Source organism: Eublepharis macularius, chromosome 7, assembly GCF_028583425.1.
Source record: "Eublepharis macularius isolate TG4126 chromosome 7, MPM_Emac_v1.0, whole genome shotgun sequence".
Classification (NCBI taxonomy): Eukaryota; Metazoa; Chordata; class Lepidosauria; order Squamata; family Eublepharidae; genus Eublepharis; species Eublepharis macularius.
The window spans coordinates 104,418,849-104,442,200 of record NC_072796.1 but is presented as its reverse complement, the minus strand read 5'-3'; the positions used below and the strand labels follow the sequence as shown (position 1 = coordinate 104,442,200).

Sequence of the window (23,352 nt, the reverse complement as noted above, 5' to 3'; positions counted from 1 at the left end):
TGCAGCACAGGTAGTATATAGGAGTATATATTTAAAGCAACAGATAATATACAAGACAATATAGTGATGAAGTCTATGGCCCCAACTCATAAGCAAAACATGAGACACCCCCCCCTCCCTACAATACCGCCCTCCTAAGTAAAAAGCTTTTGAATAATTTGGTTTTGCATTGTTTGTGGAAAGCCGAGAGTGGGGGCTCTCCTGACTTCCTCAGGCAAGCCATTCCACAGGGTAGGGGCCACCACAGAGAAAGCCCGTGTACGGGCTGCTGTTGATTTCGCCCATGTGCAGCCTGGCACCTGCAAAAGACCGTTTGGATGAGCAAAGCTGCCATGGAGGGTCATAGGGAGGGAGGCAGTCCTGCAGGCATGCCAGGCCAAGGCCATGAAGAGCTTTGTATGTAATAACCAATATCTTGAATTGAGCGCAGTAACTGATAGGTAGCCAATGGAGTGACTGTAGGATGGGAGTGATGTTCATGCTCCTGCTAACAGTTGAGCTGCAGCATTTTGCACCAATTGGAGCCTCCTAGTTAACTTAGATGGGAGACCAATGTATAGTGAATTACAATAGTCAAGTCTTGATGTTACCATAGCATGGATCCAGGTGGCCAGGTCAGCTGTGTCGAGGTAAGAAGCCATCTTCCAGGCTAGCGCGAGATTGTAGGCAGCATTTTTTGCCTCTGCCTTAACTTGTTTTTCTAATAGTAGCCCTCCTGAATATTTGTACTTTGCAGCAAGCCAGAAGAGGGGGAGCCCACCTAACTTCATCAGGCAGGCCATTCCATATGAGGGGGCCACAACAGAGAATGTACATAGTTGTTGATTTTTCCCATTTGCAAAGTGTTTGACTTGTATTGTGCAATGTGCTTCGAGTCTCAGTGAGAAAGAACTATAAATAAAAAATTAAAAAAATGTGTATTTTCAGGTATAGGGATTAGGGAATTTATGCAAAAACATAGGCCAAAATAGTAATAATTGGTTGATGGTATATTTGACTGATCAAAGAACACATGCCAGCACAGCTCCATGTTCTCAGCCTCCAAGGCATCATCTTGTGGCCCAGGGTAAGTGTCATAAACACAAATGTTCCTTCTTCCTCCTCCCCTCTTGCATGCCACTTCTCTTATAGGTTGTCTCCAAACCACTGCTTGTTTTGACATCTGAACCATGCAAGTATGGTTAGCACTAGCCACAAACCAACCAAAATGTCTGCAGTGAGCCAAAAACTACAAATCAGCAGAGTTGAGCATACTTAAGATGACTATTAAGGGTTATGATAACCAGCATTTGACTTTTGATTACAGTTCTAATTTCTACTGTGTGCCAATAAAATCTTGCTACTTTAAGGGCCAAATATTTTATATTTTATGGATCTGCCTGAAATATTTATGTGTTGTGTTTTTGAACACAGCAGTCGCTCAGCAATTGGTTCAGCTCAGCCAATGGAACTGACTTCTAAGGACGTGTGCTTCGGGCCACAGGGTTGGTTTTTGGTCACTGGGCCCATGCCCCAGTTGTTGCTAAATACTGTGTATTTAAGACAGAGACAAACCACCACTGAGAAAGAAATTCTCCAACCACATCAATAAAGCTTTTTTTGCCACATGTCCAAAGCAAAGCTATTCAGATCATGTGTTTTTATTGGCTGTAATTCATAAAGTTATAGAATAAACTCAATTTATTATTAATAAATTAGAATGCAGCTCCCCGCTCCAGCATTTCTAATAGAAGCACATCCATCAGCTACCTTCAATCTTACTGCTTCCTCTCCTGAGGCAAACAAGTTCATCTTAATCATTCATAGCGCTTATTGGAAATATTTAGTCTCTGATACTTCACAGTTACTCAGACAACACTTAAATAATAGGTAAAATTCCATGTTAAAAGGAAAGGGGGGGGGGTGAGGAGGAAGAAAGAAAATATGCCACATCCAACCATCACTTACATCACTGCATAACATCCTTGTATCTGTCCTATGTACTTAACAGAATATACATAACTCTGTCTTGCCAGCTTCCAGTGAGGCCTATTCTCAGATCCAAACTACAGATGGGATGGAGTGGGGGAGACATGTGGATGCCACCCCCTCTATCTCCCTCAGCATGCGTTGCTGGAAAAAAAAATCCCAAACGCTGATCAGCACTGAAGTAACTGCCTTCTCCCACTTCACTGACTGGCACTTGCAGGTGGAAAAAAAATTAACAGTACCATATCATGTTTTTTTCCCCAACTACATTACTGGGGAAATGCAGGTACCTATGTCAATGACTTCCACATATTTCCCATTAATCAATTGCATGTCTCCCATTAATCCATTATAATACAACAGTACCTAACCTTATTTTGTACAATGTACAATGTCAACTCTATTCTTCATAATAAGCAATACACACCTATCTGATGTAGCTCAACAGCAAAAAAATGGTACCTACTCATTAAAACAACTGAGCTAAAATATTGCTTATCTGTTAAAAATTAGGACACAATCCAGAATTTTTAGTAGTCCCATTGGTTTCAGTTGGAGAGTTAAGCATGTGCTTAAATCACGGCCAGCAAAAAAACAAAACAAAAAAACAAAAACTGACAGTAACATTGGCTGGCTCATGTCCTAAACTATAAGGTATCTTAATCTTTAAAACAACCAGACAGCCTATTATCATACATTCTTCCTAAATAATGCCATTTTTGCTTTTGTTTCTCCTTAATTTCTTCTCACTTCCCGGCCCCTTAAAGGCTGTGGGGGTCTAAAGTTTTTCAGCATGCAGCAGGCAGCCTCTCCATCACCAGTACAAAGGATGCTGCGAAATTTTGCAAGCTGTGGATGGAAACAGAGTACAAAGCAGAAAAAAGATATAGTGAGTTATTTGCAGATACTGTCCCCCCGCTCCCACCAAGGTATCATCCCAGTCTATATTACCTATGTTCAGCATAAAGTCTATGTGCATGTATGTGTGAGATTCTCTTTTAACTCCAATGGGAGGACAGCTCTGTGTGCACATCTAGAGAGATTCTCTCACATGAAGTTAATAAGAGAAGACACCACAAAATGCAAAAACTTCCATTTGTGCATTATGTAATAGCAGTTCTGTTATTTTAGACCTCATTTCAGTTCAGAAGAGTTTTTCAACCACATTTTAAAAAATGTGCTATGCTTTTGACATATATAGAACACACATAATAACTGGTGACACTAATCACTCCACTGTTTTCGATGACTAGATTGATCATGTACAAAAAAGGTACATGCTACAAAAAAATTCCATCCATAAAAGCCAATTCCCAGCATGTCACCAAGTTTTAGAGACACCAAGAAACAGAACCCAAGAGGAATTCACGCTGACTTAATTTTCAATGGCTGGTCCACCAGGGACACATCTATGAAATGCAGTCCTCATAGTCTCTCTGAATATATTCCTTTACTTTCTCACAAGTAGGTATCATTCATTTTTGTGAGGAAAACCAACAGACCTCCAAGTGCAGCGAGGGCAAATCTGCCCTCTGCCCCTGAAAAATGGTGGGCCTGGCTCTTGCAAAAAAGATCCACAACTAGGCTGAAGCCTAGGGGCCCTGCAGGGACTAGGGGCCCATCACTTTTTTTGCTGAGGCACTGTTACCTGTGCTCTACGGCTCCAATGGTTAAAAGCACTTTTGCACTCCGTGAATAGAATTCTTCAGGACACCCTCAAAATGGATATACGGCTATGTACTGTGGTTTAGTACCTACCGTACCAGGGTCAGGCTATCAGCTGCAGTGGGATGAAAGATTGAAGTGCCGGAGTGGGCCTGAAATACCTGAAAGCCTAGGGGCACAGCCATGGGTTAATACGGCCCTGAACATAGGCCTATAATGTGCCTTGGAAGGTGATCACACATACAGATGCCTTGTAGCAGCTAAAGGTCCTTGCAACATGCAAATCTTCCTGCCACATAACCATATAGCACATGTGTTACAATGATGGATAAAATACCAGACTACAATTTTGTAAAAACGAGTCTGGACTTTCAACCAAGTCCTAACATTTCTTTCCTACTCTTGAATTTGGCATTGTTTTCTCACCCATACAAACTGCACAATTCTTTAACGTAAGTACTAATAAGTGCACTAAGACGTATTAAACTTACTGGGTGACTTTGGGTGTGTTACACACTCTTAGCCTAACCTAGCTCACAGGATTATTGTGAGGATAAAATGGGTAAGTGTGCCTTATATGCTGTCCTAACATTCCTGAACATACAGATTTTTTAAAAAAGATGATAGACAGTATATTCCCCATATAATTATATAAATATAATAGATTAAGCACATCCTAGGGAGTGTCCTGTTCAAAAACCAAGATTTACAATACTAGTTGAGTGGGCAGGAATAGTCAAATATACCTGTTCAGAGCAAATGTTTATTGGCTCTCTAAGAATGATCCAGATGACACTTTCGAGAAGAGGAGGAACAGTGAGAGAGCCAAGGTAAGTCCAGTAGTCCAGAGAATGAGGGAGCAAACGGGAGGGGTCAAAGTTGGTGAACCTCTGCTGCTTACCCTAAAGAAAGAAAGACAAATACCGAAAGACAGCATTTCCCAACTCTCTTACAGGCACTGTCATCCACCTCCCCCCCCCCCCGCCCCCTTGTTAACAACGGTGTGAATCAGAATGATGAAGGGTTTGCCTAGCTATCTTTTTGTGTCATATGACTGGGAACTGCCCTGATATCAGTGGCCCAGGATAGCCCAATCTTGTCAGATTTCAGAAGCTAATCAGGGTTGGTCCTGGCCAGTTATCTGTATGCGAGACCACCAAGGAAGGTCAGGTTTGCTAAGCAGAGGCAAGCAATGGCAAACCACCTTTGTTCATCTACTGCCTTGAAAACCCTAAGTTTTCTGAAACTTGATGGCACTTTACACTAACACATGACTGGGAACAGCCATTGTTAAGACTCTTCCAGGGCAGAAGTTATTCTGTGCTGCTCATGGACAGCTGTACAACGAGGTTAAGTGAGGTGTTGAGCAAGGGCAGTGGATTTGTTGGGGCAGTGCCCTCCATCTTCCCTTCCTCTCACTGCCATCCTACCCCCTCCTCAAGTCAAAACACCAAACATGGCAAGCCAGCACGCACTCAAGCAGGGCTTCCCAAACCCTCTGTTTTGGCTCTTGGGCTGGGCAATATGAAGGCCTCAAGGGGTACCCCCTGTTGAACCACCATTGCTGTTGATGTTATACATGTGATCTATTTTGCATTTTATTCCCTGCTAGTATTCCCCACTGCATTTTACTGTTATTTTTTCATTTGCATTAATTTTATAACTGATGTTCACTGTTTTTACTAATTTTAATTTAACAAATGACAGTCACTTCAGCTATAATTTATGGAGAAGGAGCTAAACCGCGATCTAAACCAATGTCTACGTGTAGAGGGCACCAAGGGATGTGCACACAGATCTGCCTCCATCACTGGAACGAAGAAGAGAGCAATAAGAGCCAGTGAAGCTTCCAAGTGCACACTATGGAATCCTACACCCATAAGAGCTCCCTGGGTTGCATAGAATGTGACTGTTGGACCCATTCATGAAGATTAGAATTATCTTACCTTAATTTTAATGGCATCCAAATTGTCTGTGATTTTCTTCAGCTGTGAGTTGCATTCACCCACCTAGAAAGACAAAGGATGATCAAAATTTGCCTTGATCAAGGCAATTTTTAAATTTATTTCATTTATTCTTGAGTCGTATCCACTGCTTTCTCATCAAAATGCTCCAAGTTTTTAATCATCATATAAAATCATACATGAAAAATATGCAAACAGAAGCAACAGCTTTAAAATGATCACAATACATACACTAACAGTGAAACCCTAAGCAGATCACTGTAAAAAGAGTAGTTAAAAATGAGTAACGTAGGAAAACAGAAAGTTACTGCAAAATAAGTTACTGCTTGCATCTGATGAAGAGAGCTGTGGTTCTCGAAAGCTTATGCTACAATAAAGTTGGTTAGTTTTAAAGGTGCTACTGGGCTCTTTACTATTTTGCAACTACAGACGAACATGGCTAACTCTTCTGGATCTGCAAAATTAAAGATATTGTTAAATGCTGAGTCAGTTTGCAAAGGTTATTCCCTAATTGCGGTATTTTCAGAGAGTCCTGCCTTGAGTTTCAGAATATGAAGTACCCAAGAGCTTCCCAAGATGTTCTTGAGGAATGAAAGACGTCCAAGACATTTTTTAGCTCATTAGGAAAGGGATGTCTTCAATATGCCACAGGAACTATAGATGCCCTATAATATTCAATAGGTGCATTGAGGAATTTTTTTAACCAGTAAATATTTTTTCCAGTTAATTGAACAAGCAAGTACAGAAACATTCGCCACATATTAATTAGCATGTTGCTTAACACATTTCAGGTTCTTTCTGACCACTGAACCCAGGAAGAGAAGCTACTGAAGGTGTAACTACATGATATGCCTGACTTGTCAGATCATGGCTTCATGACCACACTCAGTCAGATGTAGACTGGGAAACAAACCTTTAAAAAAAAAAACTTGTTTACTCAATGCTGTCAGGTGGAGGGGGGTTTTCAGTTTCTCTTCCTTTCTGCTTTCACCAGCAGAATGGGTGATGGGTGAGCTTTTTGTGTCTTTTCTCTCACTCTACGTGTCCTTCCTAGAGCACATGGAGCCACCACCACTTCCCTTTCCACTGGTGAAAGCAGGATTGGAGGGAAAGTAGATGATTCTTCTCCCTCACAACAGTGCTCCCTCACAGAGCTGAGCAAATGAGAGCTTTTAAAGGTGGGTTTCCATGATGTACATCTGGTTGAGAGTCCAGTCATACAACTGTGACCTGACATATATTAGGCATATCATGTAGGGTAAGTCCTCAAAGTTTACTATATTCACTTTAATTTTTCAAAAAATGAAAAAAAAATGTTCTTACCTTTAAGAAAACAGCCATGACTGCTAATCCATCTGGCTGGCTCGCAGCCTCAACAAAAGAGGTGTATTTTTCTGCATTCCAATGGACCACATGAAGCTGAAAAGATCACAAGTACTATCAATCATCAAATTATTGAAGACAGACAACCCTCCGTAATATACGATGAGGTGTGCTTGGGGCCACTTTAATTTTGTATGCAAGTAGCTCAAAGCCATCTTGAACGTATGAAGTCCTTGGGAAGCTCCATGCACGTTGGTCCAAAGTTCTGAAGATCCATTCTAGCCAGTCCTAGTTTTGGCCACGTTGAAATTGTCTCTGGCACAATCATACGCTTATCCCTCCCACTAGGTCATGGTCCCACCCCCGTTTTTCCCTTGACAGAAATCCTCAGATATACACGCTGGATTGAGGGCTTAAATGTCGTTGCAGGAAAACGGCTATGTAACTGTAAAATATTATTATGTTGTCCAACATTTGAGTAACTTTTTAAAATTTTATGAACATTACAAAAAGAAAACCAATGCTTTCAGTAGGAATGGCTTTTATTGCAGATTAATGGAAAACAACAAACAAGGAAGAACACAAATAAAATAAGCCACACTTCCTCTTCTCCGTCATCCTGCTAAATGACAGAGCTCTGAAACACTGTGGGGGTAGGCCCATTCCCAATGGCTTGTGGCTTCTCTTTTAAAGGATGTATGTATCTTGTCTTACCACCACTTCTGCACCACAGCATGTTGGAGAAATCTTTTAAGGCCTGTTTCTTGTGTGCATCATCATCGGCACTCCTGTACCGCAGACTGTTGGAGAGACCTGGGTCCAGTGGATAAGGTGTCCCAGCTTAATGGGACCTTGGATCCAATGGTCTGTTGAGATCATCTGCCAGGGGAACCACGTTGTTTTCTTTGACTGCAGAGTAGCTCTTTTCTTCTTGCATGTGCCAATTTGGCAGAGGTGCATTGTTGAGCCAAAGAGCCTTTTTCTTCATGGAACTAAGCACTAAAAACTGCCACCTAACCACTGATCCTTTGGAAGGCTCTTCCACTGTGGTAAGCCTCACATCCTTGCAATGCTTAGGATCCAAAATCAAAATAGTTTCTAGTGGATTCTTGAAGATGTTTATAACCAGCAGTGGGAAACCTATTTAGACTGACTAGAAATTCCTAGACATTTTCTCCTTCCATTTGGTTTCTTAGATGGACCTTATGTTTTCCAGCTATAAAGTATGTTTTGGCAAACTTTGCTTTCTAAGCACCTCTTATTAATTCGTTATATTCCATCTCACCTGGTTCCTGTGGAAAATATAAGTCTTTAAACACTGCAAATGTCATTTGCCCGCAAACTGATTTTTCCCCCATTGATTTCCTCCCACTTTTTTTCTTTTACTAAGAAAACAACTTCTCTGTCAGTCTTCAGCACTTGCATTAAAGATGCATTCAAGATGCTATCAACCACATCAAAACCATTTTCTTCCACATGATCATAGAAAGCTTTCACCATAATAATAGTTAACTGAAAGCCATTGACATTCGTAAGGGGGTGGTGGAATCAATATGCTAGAGCTGCATTTGAAATTTTAAATAGTGGGTTTTGCAAACTAGATTAGAATTTTGACATTCCCTTTCAATATAGAAACAATACTGAAACAAACTGTCAAAAATAATTTAAGAACACAAACAAATCCAGAGAATTCTTATACACTATAGAAGCTTCGGTGCAATCCCTGAAGCTCCCCTGTCAGTAAGTGCTTCCTCTTTCATTTCAATGAAAAAAAGTAGATTTGAGCGCACACAGGGCAACTGACAGCGATTCAAATATCCACATATAAATCACTTCCCACGCTGAATTAGAGAATATATAGGAAGAGCAATTGATTGTTTTCTGCATGACATTTTTCACTTGGGAAAACCTCTCCCCATCTCTAGCACTTGAACTATACAATATATATAGGGCAAGATCCAGTCCACTGCAGGAGCATGACTGTGCAAAGAAGATTCCCATAGGCTCACTGGATCCTTATTTTCTTTCTTCCCTTGGCCTATATGCAGTAGGTCGTGTGAGGCTTCATCATAATGAATGGAATGTCTGTGCACACCTCCCACATCTCCGCTGAGATACGGATACAGAAATCTTACACAGCCCTCCCATTCCTAACAATCACTTGCCTTGCCAGAATGCATGTTAATTTCCACAGAAAAGGGAAAAATAATCTTTATCGAGCATCTAGGCACTAGGTTTATAGTGGATTGGACCATTCTTATGTAGTCCTACAGCCTAGATTCTTCATAAGAATCTAGAGCCAGTTTGGTATAGTGGTTAAGAGCGTGGGACTCTAATCTGGAGAGCTGGGTTTGATTCCTCACTCCTCCACATGAAGCCAGCTGGGTGACCTTGGGCTAGTCACAGCTCTCTGGAGCTCTCTCAGCCCCACCCACCTCACAGGGTGATTATTGTTGTGGGGATAATAATGACATATTTTGTAAACTGCTCTGAGTGGGCATTAACTTGTCCTGAAGGGCGGTATATAAATTGAATGTTGTTATTATTATTATTATAAGAATACTTTTTAAATTTTCCCCCACATGTGATATTTACTTTAGAACAAAATACACTCTTAAATACTGAAGGCACTATTTCAAGTGGCATTCAGCATTATTCTAAAAATACAAAATAACTGGCCAGTTCAGTGTCACCATACTTTATGCAGAAGATGTTTCTTCTGTTTTTTACATGCCCATGAACTGAACACTGGAACACAGAAAGAAGATGTGTATCTAGACATGCACTGTCACATACTGGGAAACGACAGCTAAATGTGGCTCCCCATGTGTTTTTGGACATGTATCTTCCTTCAAACATTACAGTGTTCATCACATGACATGGGGCAAACATATCCATTGAATGATGTAGCCCTCACTGGACAGTGTAATTGCTAGATGCTTAAAGGTGCAATTCACAAAAAAAAAAGACAAAATGGTAATGTAGCTGAGTACCCTAAGCACATTTAAGTGGAAGTAAGTTCCATTAAAATCCATGAGATTTACTACCAAGTAAATGTGACCATGGTCAAAGAGTAAGACAAATAAAATGGAAATTTCTAGACTAAGCTGGTTCTGAATTCTAAAACTACCAAATTAAAAAGCAAATTCAAACCAATCCAATATCACTGAATATTCAAGGCCTTCCTAAACCAAGATCTTCATGTACTATTTGTCTGATCTTCCCCAAATCAGTTCTCTTTTGCCACACAAATTAGTTAGATTGACACACTGTGCAATGCTAGTGAATCACTATGTGATTTGTATTGCAAATGAAAAATAACTTGGTGCTGAAATCACTTTGGCAGTTTTTTAAACAGAACTGTCCAAGAGTGGGTTCAGGAACACTGTCAGAGTGAATGACAACTGCTTTTATACAATTCACTGTAATGCCTTACCTCTGCTGCAAATTTTGTTCCATCCACTGCATGCTCAGAGCCAGTGTCATCATTGGGTCCCCAATGGAAATGAACTTGCCGCAGCCTATAGTTTCCACTGAGTGGGCCCCCACTCAACACTGTAAATATATAATGTAGAGTGGCACTGTTATAATGTTGAGAGCACTGCATGAAGCACAAATATGCTGGACTTCAAATCAGAAAATACTAGCAAGCTTACTAAGCTCACTATACAAATTTCTTGGCAAGACACACCCATGTAAATTTATTTATTTTATGTTGTTTGTTAAAAGCAAAAATCAAAATCTGAGCCTTAGTGCGTTTCAAAATACAATGTCTTGAACGATCAATCATCTTTCGACATGGGCACGAGCTACGGGAAAACCGAACCATGCAGCAGAGCCAAGGTAAGTGGGGGGCTTGGGGGGTGGGGAAGTGGTTGGCTGGGGTGAAGAGCTGGGGTTTGTGGGCTCTAGGCCGTTTAAAGGGCCCTGCTGCTTGCAAGGTTCCTTTAAACTATCAGCTGTCAGACCACGGAGAGATCCCCCATTGCCTGCCAGCTGATCTGAGGGTTTAAATGCCCCTTTCCATGCTGCTTTGCAGTGACACAGAAAGGGGCATTGCCCTTTAAAACGAACCAAACAAACCAGTCGACCAGTTTGTGAAAGTTCGTGAAAATGAGCTTCTACGAACCGCTGGTTCGTGGGGGTTTTTTGGTTCGTATTCAAGTTTGTACCCATCTCTAATCATCGTAGACACCAAGACTTCCTTTAATTTAGAAACAAAAGGTAACTAGGAGGAAGTGGTTGATATATGAAACACTTATTGGCTGATATTCACAGATCTGTTCCACAAACAATAGTGCATGCTCCTACTGCCTTTCTTTAATGCAGAAGGCTGTCTGCTGCTGCCAGATACAGCAATCAACATTGCGTTGGATAGGACCATAGTCAGTATAAAGTGTCACTGAATGTTCAGCAGGGAAACACGGGATGGCAGCAAGTATAGGGTTGGACCTCAGCCTGATGCAGGCATGCAGACCTTTTAGCAGTGCCATCTTAAGCCAAGTTACACCCCTTTAAGGATACTAACATCAATGGACTTAAATAGGTTTATCAGCTTAGGAGAGCACTAAATGCCAGGTAATTTCTAACAAGCTGCTGTCCTGGAGGACAACTAGCAACCAGGAACCAGCAGGGTAAAGTGTTCCCTGTGAAGCTGGCAGTATTGAAAGGGCCCCTTGACTCAGTTGTCTCTAGATGTTTCAATATCCAAAACCAGCCCTGGTCTGAATTCAGTGGAACAGTGCTGATGATAGATCTGGTTTTGCTTATGGGTATATTTTTTGTATTGTCGAAGGCTCTCACGGCCGGAGAACGATGGTTGTTGTGGGTTTTCCGGGCTGTATTGCCGTGGTCTTGGCATTGTAGTTCCTGACGTTTCGCCAGCAGCTGTGGCTGGCATCTTCAGAGGTGTAGCACCAAAAGACAGAGATCTCTCAGTGAGTAGATACAAATGACCTGCCAACATCTTTTCCACACTGTGACACTGAGAGATCTCTGTCTTTTGGTGCTACACCTCTGAAGATGCCAGCCACAGCTGCTGGCGAAACATCAGGAACTACAATGCCAAGACCACGGCAATACAGCCCGGAAAACCCACAACAACCATGGTATATTTTTTATCCCCTAAAAATTCCACTGAAGGTTCCTGTACAGCGGGTTTGTTATTCAGCTAAGAAAAAGGAAACATTTTGAAATACAGTGACATTTCTAGAGACCTGTTCATACTAATCTCTGAATTTTCAAAACTGATTTACTGTTTCCTTATTTACTTTAATCATCTGATTTTGAGAAGATGAGCTTAGGTCATTGGGACATCAATCAACCAATGAGCACAGACAAAAAGAAACTAAGAAATGTGAACTGTTCATCGGAAATTAAACCCAATACAAAGAACAAAGGTTCCAACTATGCTTCAACTGTGCTTGAAAAATTAATTTTATCCCATTTCAGTATTTGGTTTTTTTGGCGGCAGTTCAGCTGTCGCAGTAGAAAAGCCTGAATCAGATTGAAGTAAAACAAAAGACAGCATTTCTGAAATCCAATATTTTTATATAGCTGAAATTTAGTATGTTATGGGCATATCCATCTTGTCCAGCAGTGTCTATTCTGACTAGCAGCAGCTCCGAGACACAGATTCCTGCGATCATTTAAAAAGAGACTAGAGACCGAATCTGAAGCCATTTGCATGCAAAGCATGTCTTCTACCGCTTAGCATGTGGAGCATGTCCAACAAGCCACAGCCCTTTCTCCAGTATCATCTCTAAAGGTGACATACTAAAGTCAAGAAAAAGGATCTTCCATGAAGAATGGTACCATTGCTAATCTTCGGATGCAATGTTACCTCTGGTAAGACTAACAATGCAATCCTAAACAAAGTTATTTTACTCTAAGTCCACTGAAATCAATTAGCTTAGACTGGAGTAACTTTGCTTAGGGTTGCACAGTTCGTGATTGTGTTGAGGACTGCACTGCAAGATTGTAGGTTGTCATGTTGGTCCATTAAAAACAGTTTCCAAAGAAAAGACCAGTGAATGTGAAATTAAATCTGCCACAAAACAAACCTGATTTGTTTTCAGTGTCATCAAATTCCACACTAGTGGAGTGTCCGTTGTTGAGAATGACTTTAGCAGAAGTTGGATCATAATTAGGACTGAGAGGACGCAGACTGGGATCATATTTGGTATCCTGAGTGTGGATATCAATGGGAGATTGACGGTCTCCAGTTGCAATGGGGAAAATTTCCTTCCAGTGAGAAGGCCCTAAAATATATTCAGTAGAAAAATTGTTCTTTACAATATATTCGAAACACTTGCAGAAACAAAGGAATTGTCATATAAGAAAATAACCACGAGAACCTACCTTAATTTTCTTATTTCTTAAAAAAAAAGGTTTCTTATTTCTAAAAAAAATATTATTCAAATTATTTTTTAAAAAACAACAACAGCCGGATTGAAAGAGATAGAAAGTACACCATCCGGTTGTCTTTGCTGAGCTATCAGAAAGATCTTTACTCAAATAAGGCTTAATTCTAATGCATTAAATACCCAAAGATGAGGGTTAGAACACTAGGTTGATCATTTTCTGCCTACTTCCAGGCATTCTGGTCATTAGGAATGCAGCAGACACCTGCAATTAACACACATGCAATAGATTCAGAGAACATTCATCCATCAGCTGATTAATGTGTTATTCACCCACCAAAAATGCTTCATTTCTAATTCAGTATCATTATTGTCAAATATCCTACTTTAATATCCTAATCCTGGGACAGCCAAGTAACTCAACAGGGGTAATTAGGTTTGATTTCAGATGGGGACTCAGAATTGGGCCTTCCCCCATTAGTAACTGATCATAAAAATCCCATGGCATGAAAAGAAGGCGAGTGCCCAGTCTTAGTTCCTTGCTCCCTTACGCTGAGTCTATCGTGGTCTTCTCTGACCAGAAATGGCTCTCCAGTATTTTGGGCAGAGGTTTTTCACATCACCTACTACCAGTTGTAGTCTAATGTCAGCTGTGTTTGTCATGGAGGGGTGGGGGAAGAAAGCACAACAACAGCGCCTTCTAACATTATCTGGAACATGTATGTTGTTTTACGTCATCAACCATATCTCTGTCCCACCACAATGATCTTCCCAAATGAACTTTATACCATACATTGCAAGACACATTATAGACCTAAAATGTGTCAGCTTGCTTCAAGACTGCATCATTTATTAAATCCTTTATGGCTGCATCAAAAAACAGGAAAGAATCTACCCCAAATAATGTTCTGAGCAATATGAAGCTGTCCCACACCATCAAATGTGCAACCAATAAGTTGCTTCCAGGTCACACAAGTGAATTTAAATTGGTTTATTTTCAATGAAGATAGGGAAGAAAGTTTTAAATGCAAGTGAGTAGAACATGTGCTGAAATAGTTATCTATATGGGCTTATTGTTATCCTGGGATGACAAGCCACCTTCTTCTCCTGAACTGATCAAACCCATTCTAGTTATATGGAACTGATTTCTCAATTCAGAACTGATACCACATCACTGAAACAGTACCAAGCCAAAGCATCACAGAAGCCTGAAGTACTCAACAAACATCCTCAAAGCAGGGATCCCACATGCTGTGTGGAGAACCAAGCTGGCAGTGAGGCAAATGGGAAGCCCCTCCCCACGTAACTTTCCTATTGGTTCTCTGTTGACATACAGCATTCGGATGTAACTGTTAGTAGGCCATGAAGTCAGCAAGTCATCTATTGAGTTGACAGAGGAGGTATCTTCCTTACGTAGCAGATTAAAAAGTTACATATCTTTATCTTTGATGCACAGCTTGCTTAGCAGACGTCATCCATCCTGCTGTTGCATCAAGATTAGACCAGGGCAACTTTTACCTCCTGCAGATGTCCCATGTACAAAGTTGTTTTGTTACACGCATAGAGACTAATTTTGAGTGGATGATTGTTGGATCCTATACACTACGGTATTTCTCAACATATCCAAAGTCAGAGTTCCTCCGAAGCTCATAACCTAGCACAATAAGGCACAACCTTCTGTGGCTATAGGGTAGCTAAAGAGTTGGGGAGACACACTACACCTAGAAGGGGGAAGATAGATATATAAAAACGTATCTTAGCATAAAGATTGATTTCCTGGGTCATCAAAATTCGAGTCCAACAAAATTTAAAGAACAACAACAGTTTTGAGGGTAGGTTTCTAACAAAATGAACTTTGATAAACAAAAGTTTATTCCCTGGAAAATTTTGTTGGTCTTTAAGGTGCTATTGCACTTGAGTTTTGTCATGCTACTACAAACACAGCCACCTGCATAAAACTGGGTCACACCGAGTCTCTTTTCTCTGCCAGAATATCTGGACAAGAGAAATTCTTATTTCTCATTTTCCCCCTTTTGTTTGCAGGCACATCAACATTTTCACAGGTAGATATTGCGAGGTTTGGGGCATTCAGGCCAGAAAGGTTCTAGAAGGATCACAATACATATGAGCAGAAACACAATTTACGTCTTAATTACAGCTACTACTTAGAAAGCTCAGATGTCTATATATCTGGATTAAAAAATATTGTTGCATAGAAACTACCACTTCTCACTTTAATACCAGCAACGTCAGGCAAATATTTTTAATGTTAACAAGTGCAAAATATTATGAAGGTAGAAGCATATTTTACAAACCCTTCATCTCTCCATGATATCACTCCAAACCATTTTTGAAGTTTCAATACTTTGCCTACTCAATTTGGGTTTCTGCTTACATCAGTCTACAATGTGAACATACAACACAGCCTGGCTATTTCTTTTCTGTATTATATACAGCATGTGTAATGTGTGCATGTGACACAAAGACTGTAACAGGAACAAAAATGTACTTTTGACTGTCACTTGTGAAAACCTCTAAGGCAGCTAACCTATGCACCCTTTCATGTAATTAAGTTCCATTGAAAACACCAGTAAATGCACAAGGTTTGGGCAGGACATTTTGTGAAAATGTCTGAACTCTGGAGATATCATTGTGTAGCTATAGCAACTAAAAGAGAAAGGGAGGGAGAGCAAACACAGGACTTGACTTTTAAAAACAAGTGTTAATGCAATACTAAATGGGAAAAAAAATCAAATTCTATTAAACTACGGCAGTGCTGCATCTCATTTAGACATCAAATATATATTTCAAAAGAGCAAGTGGTGTTCCTAAGTTGGCCAGTCGAAATCTGCAAGTGCATCCCTTTTTATCCCTTGAAGCAGTAGGGTGTAATTATTAATAGCCACTAAAGTCATTCTACTTTAGTCCCATTTCGAAGCTTATGTGGGAAATTAACAGAACCTGCGATTCGTAAGGATTGATTCCTCCCCGACCCCCCCCCCCCCCCAAAACATTTACAGAAGAAAGACCAATTAACCGGGATGCGAAGAAGTGAACTAAGATCTCTTCTCGGTTTGGCTGGGTTTGAATGGTTTTCGAATCCGCATCTAACAGGAAGCGATTATAGGGGATGCTGGTCAAAAGTTTGAAAGTGTAGAAAGATGTAACCGTGTCAGCGAGGCAAAGCAAGGGCGCGCAGTTCAGACGACTCTCACCAGCCTGGAAGGCAACGTCCACCCTCACCTTCACACCTGCGCCGCTGGCTTCCCCCCTCGCACGAAGATCCAGCGGGAAGCCAGCAGCACAAGGCAGGGGGCTGGAGTCGAACTCTGCCCAGCCGCGCCCGACGGGGCTCAGAGCCCCCTGCGCCCCCCTCCCGTCCTCCTGCTCACGTTTCCCCAGAGAGCCGGCGGAAGCTCTCTCCCCTCACCGTTATCCTCTTCGTATCCCCAGTGCAGCATGGCTAGTTCCCTAACTGGAAGAGGAGGAAGAGCACGAAGGCAGAGGCGGAGGGGATGCGGCGAGGCGAACGCCCGGCTCGACACCGAAGAACCGCGGGCGAGGCGACCAGGCGCTCCGAGGGGCAGACCACCAGCGTGCCCGGAGCGCCCCTGCGGCGCCCTCTTATGCGCAGCGCAGCCGCACGTGGCCGCCCCGAGAGCCGGCCTCCCGAGGCCCCGCCGCGCCCCCTGGGGGAAGGGTAACGAACGACAGTGGCTGGCTTCTGGGTTGCTGCCCGCCTGGCTTTCTTCTCTAGGGCGCTTATTTCCAGGAAAAGAGTGTGACTAAGGTTGCCAGTCTCCAGATGGAGCCTGGAGATCTCCCGGAATTACAGCTAATCTCCAGGCATCAGTTCCCCTGCAGAAAGCGGCTGCTTTGGAGTGCGAACGCCGTGGCATTACGTCCTGCAAGGTCCCTCCGCTCCGAAAACCCGACTGTCTCCAGGCTCTACCCCCAAATCTCCTGGAATTTCTCAACTTGGCGTTGGCAAGCCGAGTGAGCATCAGAAGAGCCCTGCTGGATCGGAGCAAAGGTCCAGCTCCGTCAAAGCAGTCAGCCAGAAGTTTAACAAGCGGGAGAAGAATCGTAAAAGTTTAGATCCTTCTCGACTGGAGGTTCCAACAGATCAACCCAGAGCAGAGAGAGCAGGTTCTCAACGCAAGAAGCGTTTGCAGAGCGTGCGTTAATTCTTTTTTATTATTATGTTGCACTTTGCTTTTTAGCTCTCAATAAATGTTAAAATCATAAAGACAATAAAACGCCGAACTATCAATATACCAAAAAATTAAAAGACTTGCAAAAATAAGACAGGAAAACCTGCAGGAAAATCTCAGCACCAGAGGTTTTCCTTTTTTTAATTGCTAAAATAAGCAGCATTACAAAACTGCTCGAAGGCAAGATACGAAACAAAGATGGGGGGGAGGCAGTGCCAACTAGATAAAAGGCCCAAGCTAATAAAAGAATTCTGACTTGGATGTACCAGGCTAGCCTGAGCTGGTCAGATCTTGGACGGGAAGGTTTGCTACATGGAGGCAGGCAATGGTCGCCATCAGTCCACTGAGCCTTGACTGCACTTTACATACCCAAAGGAATGCTTTTGCCAGGTGCCTACATACTGTTCAAAAGAGGAACTATTCTACTTAGCAAGATTCGCTGAGCAGGAACTTGCACTTTGGACCCTAGAAGTCCTCAGTTCTGTGCCCAAGAAATTGTTTTTTGTGAAGACCTTCTGTCAAGTGGGACACTTGTTTCTTTCAGCTGCCTAGCTCTCTTGCAATTTTGTGCTCTCCCCTTCTATCACTGTCTTCAGCTAGCAGGTGAACACTTTTTTGGTTCATCTGGTGTTTCCTCAATGACCTCTCTTTCTAGCCTTATGTCTTAGTGGTTGGTTTTGCATTTTTATATACATATTTTACTGTAGCTTTAATGATCTGTTTTAGTAACTTTTAAAATAGTTAGGTGTTTGGGGGCCGTGATGGGGAAGAAAGGCAGGATATAATTTTTATACCTAAACAGGAACTCCACACACTGATACTTACACAGATGATGTCTCATGAACCCACCACATACTGTGGAGGATCCTTGGGAGTCTTTAGAACAGGGGTTCCCAGCATGGTGCCCCATTGGCACTCTGGAGCCCACTGACACATTTCCTGGCATCCGTCAAGTGTTTATGGAAAGTGAATACATTTTGTGGCTGGTTGCGGCAGCCATTTTGTGGCTTCACCCACCATGCTGTGTCAGAATTCCAAAGGTGCCTTCAGAGGGGTTGCCACGTGTCCAGTTTTCAGCCAGACAGTCTGGTATTTTGAGGGTCTGTTGGGGGGAAATGTTTCCTAAATACCGGATAACTGGCCCCTCCCCTTGGCAGCTTCATCACCCAGCCCGGGTACCCAAGCTGGCCTCCTTTGGCTGTGCTGCACCACCCAGGAGTCACCAGCCAGCCTGGGTGTCTGGAAGTGGAGTCGACACTATGACTTCACTTTCAGTAGTGACATCATTGCTCCAGGTGTGGTAGTTTTTTCTAGGGCAATGGTCTTCAGTCCTCCAGGGTCTAGGAGAACTTCCTGATCTGCAAACATGTGACAGGAAGTCACACAACATCAAGTCCAGAGAAAGAGAGAAACAAGCGTTATGACCTGGGGCCAGGAAACAAGTTGAGTATCAGGAGTAGTGAGGAACAGGCCAAGGGGCAGAACCATAGTTTTTACTGCAGAGTGACTTTGGCCTGCTGTCTTGTTCTCTATGCATGCACTTAGTAGCAGGTCCCCGTAGGGTTGCCAAGTCCCTACGCCCTCCCAGCGGGAGCGTGGGGGGGGGGGGGACCTGGCACTTACCTAGTGTCTTGTACATGGTTGGGTTTGCACATGCACTTTCCCGGGCTGCCTACTGATGGTGGGCGATCTCAGTGGGCAATGGGGCAAATCCCTGGGAGATTGTCTGCTGCCAGCAGGTGACTAGAAAGCCGATCCACCTCACCAACGCCCCCAAACATATTTGTTATTGAGACACAGAAAATCTGTAACATTTGAAGACTGCTGCTCAAGTTTCTAGCCAATCTCACATCCTTTCCCATTCAAAATATAACAGTCAGTGCATGAACAAAACTCACTCAAAGAACATTTTACTGGTCAGGGACTAGAGATGGGCCCAATCTGAATTACGATTTCAACCCCCCCCCCGATTTTGGCGTTTTCGCCATCGTGACTCAGCTAATCAGTTCTGTCCATGGCAACCGATCCAGCAGTCGGGAGTTTGCTTGTTCGGGACTTGATTGGATGGGTCAGTTTCTGTTTGGAATTGCAGACACTCTTGCGCTAGTAATTAATTCCCGGGGCAATGGAGTCAGGGAAATGAGCTGTGTTTGCCCTCCTTCTGTTGCCCTCGAAACACGAATGGAAGCCCAGCTTTCCTTGATTAGCAGGCTTCCTTCCAAACACAGAGCAGCAACCCAGGGGAGGGAGGGGGAAGAGGGTGGGCACAAAGGAAAGGCAAAAGGCAGCGCGGGAGGCTGGGAGGCCGCCCGCGCCGTTCACCTTTCCCCAGGACAAGGAGCGTGTGGGCAAGCCAGCCACCCCTTGTCCTGGGGAAAGGCAAAAGGCAGCGCGGGAGGCTGGGAGGCCACCTGCGCTGTTCGCCTTTCCCCAGGACAAAGGGCGCGCAGACAAGCCAGCTGCCCCTTGTCTTGCGGGGCAGGTGAACGGCGCGGGCAGCCTCCAAGCCACTCGCGCTGCTGCCAGCTCCGCAGCGCACTGGGACAGCCAGCTTGCTGCGCGGGCAGGGGCGACTCAGGAGGAGCGCGCGCACGTGCAACAGCCTGACTACGGTTGCCCTGGGCGCTGGCCTCCCCGATTTCCGATTTCGGACCAGAAATGAGACTTGATCGGTTAGAATCGGGAACCTGCGTTCGGCAGCAGCCCAGATCCACGATCGGCTTAATCGGGATTTATTTTTGGATCATGCCCATGTCTATCAGGGATTTCTGTTCATGCTTCTTGAACTAACCCCTACTCGTTTTAAGCAGCTAACACTCCTATTAACAGTTTCATGTATGTTTTTATTTAAAACTTTAAAAGTTTCAGTTGCATCACACAGTGCACTGGGTAGAGCAAAAGCCAGGCAGCTGTAGGGTTGCCAGCCTCCAGGTAGTGGCTGGAGATCTCCCGGAATTACAACTGGTCTCCAGGCCACAGAGATCAGTTCACCTGGAGAAAAAGGCTACTTTTGGGGTGGACTCTATGGAATTATGCCATGCCAAGGTCCTTTCCCTCCCCAAACCCCACTTTTTCCTGGTTTCACCCCCCAGATCTCCAGGAATTTCCCAACTTGGAGCTGGCAACCCTAGGCAGCTGTGAGGTAGTTCAACAATCATTTTTGCCTCCAAACGCTCTTCTTCCACCCACTGCAGTCCAAAACATTTTCCTGCTTTCTTGATTCCTAGATAGTGGTAGGATCAGCGTTTCCTGGAAATTAGGCCTTATTCAAAGAGCACACACAGAAATATATTGATGCACTTGAAACATTTGTGTTAAGAGATAACAGAAGTTTTTCTCCTTTAGTCACATGGATGCTGTTAGCAAGCCAGTGCTCATAAAGGAAGATGTTGGTGTGAAGCAATCCACTTTCTAGCATTATCCCACTGTGTAACAAGGTGGTATGACTGTTGTGAGCCCTTGTTATATACTGAACCTGGTATCACTGGGCACTCCAATCCCCTCAGACAAGTTGAGCTTTCTTTAATGTGTTTTGATACTTTTTCAGTAATGTCCAGGATGGGTGATGTTCTGTTTTATCATGACTGCTCCTGGATCCCTCTATAATGAAACAGTTGGAGAACTTCAGCAAGGCTCCCCCTCTGCTCTACAGCATCCCACCATTTTAAAAAATGTTTATCATATGTTTGTTTTGTTGTTGTAGAAGGACTTCCTCTACCATATACTCACCCCTTCCTGGTCTCCCCAGCACGGGAGCACAGTTCCTGTGTATTTTTTAGCTAACTTGTTTAAAGGATGACTGGGCTTTTCCCAGGTGCTAAAGCTAATTTTTCTGCCTACCATTATGTTTAACAGACATTGCTCTGTTCCCACAAGACAGTGATGGAAGCTGTTGTCATCACTTCTGTGTATAAACTCAAAATGTTAGGCTGCAGAAAAGGCAAAAGCTGCTTATTCAGATCTATTCCAGTTGGCCACATGTAGCAGGGAAGAGATGATCGGCAAGGCAATGGCTTGAGGAAAGGCCTCCAAGGTCACCACCAATCCAGCCACCCCTGTGTAGACAAGCAGATCATGGCTGCAGGCATTATTTGGCGCAATAATGATCTTGCATACATTTCTTTCCCCACTGCTTAGATGGGTGATCCCCAGCATTCAGCTTATGGATGCTATGGTGCCTGCCAATGTGTTTCTTGTTCTCCACTTCCTTCTCCCCCAAAGCAAAGAGCCAACCTTGGATTTTCTCCACTTCATTGGAGTAAAAAGTGCTTCAGAGGACCCCCAAAAGTATCACCTTTTCAGTCTGCAGGGGACTCCAATATGAACAGCTACTTCCACAGGAGGATGCTTGGCTTGAAACCTTCCACTGTTCTGCCTCCTGTGGCAGCCATTTTGTAGTGCCACCTGCTGCCTTTTTTCAAAATTCTAAAACAGCCCACAGGTTCAGTAAGACTGGGGACTCCTAGCTTAGATTTTTGTAATCGTCTCTTTGGACTAACCAAGTTTATTGCAGATGAATAATATGCATATTTCTGTACAGCAATTTGTTACATCGTTACTACATGAAACAGAGTAGTTACACACTTGCTGCTATATTCCTAGCTTTTTGTGGCGGCAGTGATGGGGGAATCCTGTCCTGTTCCATGGCAAAACTGTTTGCATTTCATCCCCCTGCCATAGCAGCCTGTGCAATTCAGACCGCAGAGTGTCCCAAACAAAGAGCCACAGGTGCACAACCCAACAAAAAGGCTCTTGCATTGTGTGCACATAATGCAATCAAGTGCTGGCTCCTGTTTTATCAGCTTCACAGTACCAAAACAGCAAGAGAGATATGATTGCTGAGAATACACCCAAGGGTGAGCACAAAAGAGATGTACAAACAATGTGACCACTGGGAGATTCTGGCCAGAGAGATAAGACATCATATACCCACAGACTACGAAACTCATTCACAAGATTGTCACAGTGGTAAAGTCATACTGAGAGAAGAGGGCCATTAGAATACCACAATACTGTCTCTGAAGCTCATCACACACACACATACCTTAAGCTCTTCCACCAATATTGGTTTCAGCCAGTACTGAAATGGTGTGGTGGCTTTGTTTTGTTCTGAGGCCCGACATCTCTGGTTGTAATTAGGTACAAAAAACAGAGAACCGCAACATCCACCTGCTTTTTGTTCTCCTGCTTCTGTTGCCAAGAGGACTTGTGTGAAGAAATTAGTTTCTTAGGTTATAAAATAATGCCTTTCATTGACCAAGTGTGGTGCTTTTCTAACGTGACTTGGTAATAATGTGGTTCAGAAGAATGAGCAATTATGATACTGCCACTAAGAAACTGAATTGTGAACCAGAAAGGGTACAGTTTCAATATACTCTCTACTATGTACTCAGTAGGAAGCATTTGGAAACAACTCTCTCTCATCTTGAGTATTTTTCTGTCTACTATACAGAATAATCATACTGGCCAACATTACAAGATTGGTGTATTACTGAGATAATGTATGTAAGATATATATATTAAATATGGTCATGCAGGTATCCCATGCATTAACAAATGACTAGGAGGACCATGGTGGGTCAAAGCTACTCAGTTTCAGAATTTTAAAACTAGAATGGAACTGCTGGTTGCTAAGTTTTTCCAGCACTCAGTCATTTCTCCACATTTTTTAGAAAGACAGTGTGGTATAGTGGCTAGGCTATTTGGACTAAGTCCTGGAAGATCTGGGTTCAAATCACCACTCATCCAATGAAACTCAAAGAGTAACTTTGGGCCAGTCACTCTCAGCTGAACCTACCTCACAAGGTTGTTGTGAAGATGTAATGGAGGCAGGAAGAATGATGTGCATTGCTCGGT

General features: G+C 43.0%; 1 protein-coding gene across 1 annotated transcript; it reads right to left on the bottom strand.

Moving 5' to 3' along the window:
* Window positions 1–1,897: 1,897 nt before the first annotated feature.
* LOC129333964 (carbonic anhydrase 13-like) lies at window positions 1,898–18,396 on the bottom strand. Its single transcript, XM_054985893.1, has 8 exons — window positions 18,346–18,396; window positions 16,713–16,971; window positions 12,983–13,180; window positions 10,357–10,475; window positions 6,921–7,016; window positions 5,580–5,642; window positions 4,380–4,535; window positions 1,898–2,817 (listed from the first exon to the last, which is right to left on the bottom strand). The coding sequence occupies exons 1-8, from the start codon at window positions 18,394–18,396 to the stop codon at window positions 2,704–2,706; spliced, it is 1,056 nt and encodes a 351-aa protein (XP_054841868.1). The 3' UTR covers window positions 1,898–2,703.
* Between the last annotated feature and the right edge of the window lie 4,956 nt (window positions 18,397–23,352).

What these genes read in the sequence shown, in the direction of transcription:
- LOC129333964 (XM_054985893.1), bottom strand. Translation starts at nt 18,396, where the DNA reads ATGCTGGGAACCCCTGTTCTAAAGACTCCCAAGGATCCTCCACAGTAT. An exon ending in AGGATCCTCCACAGTATGTG is followed by an intron (nt 16,972 to 18,345) that starts GTGGGTTCATGA and finishes CCCTTCCCCCAG; the next exon opens with GGGGCGCGGCGGGGCCTCGG. An exon ending in TAAACATTTGCTCTGAACAG is followed by an intron (nt 2,818 to 4,379) that starts GTATATTTGACT and finishes TTCCATCCACAG; the next exon opens with CTTGCAAAATTTCGCAGCAT.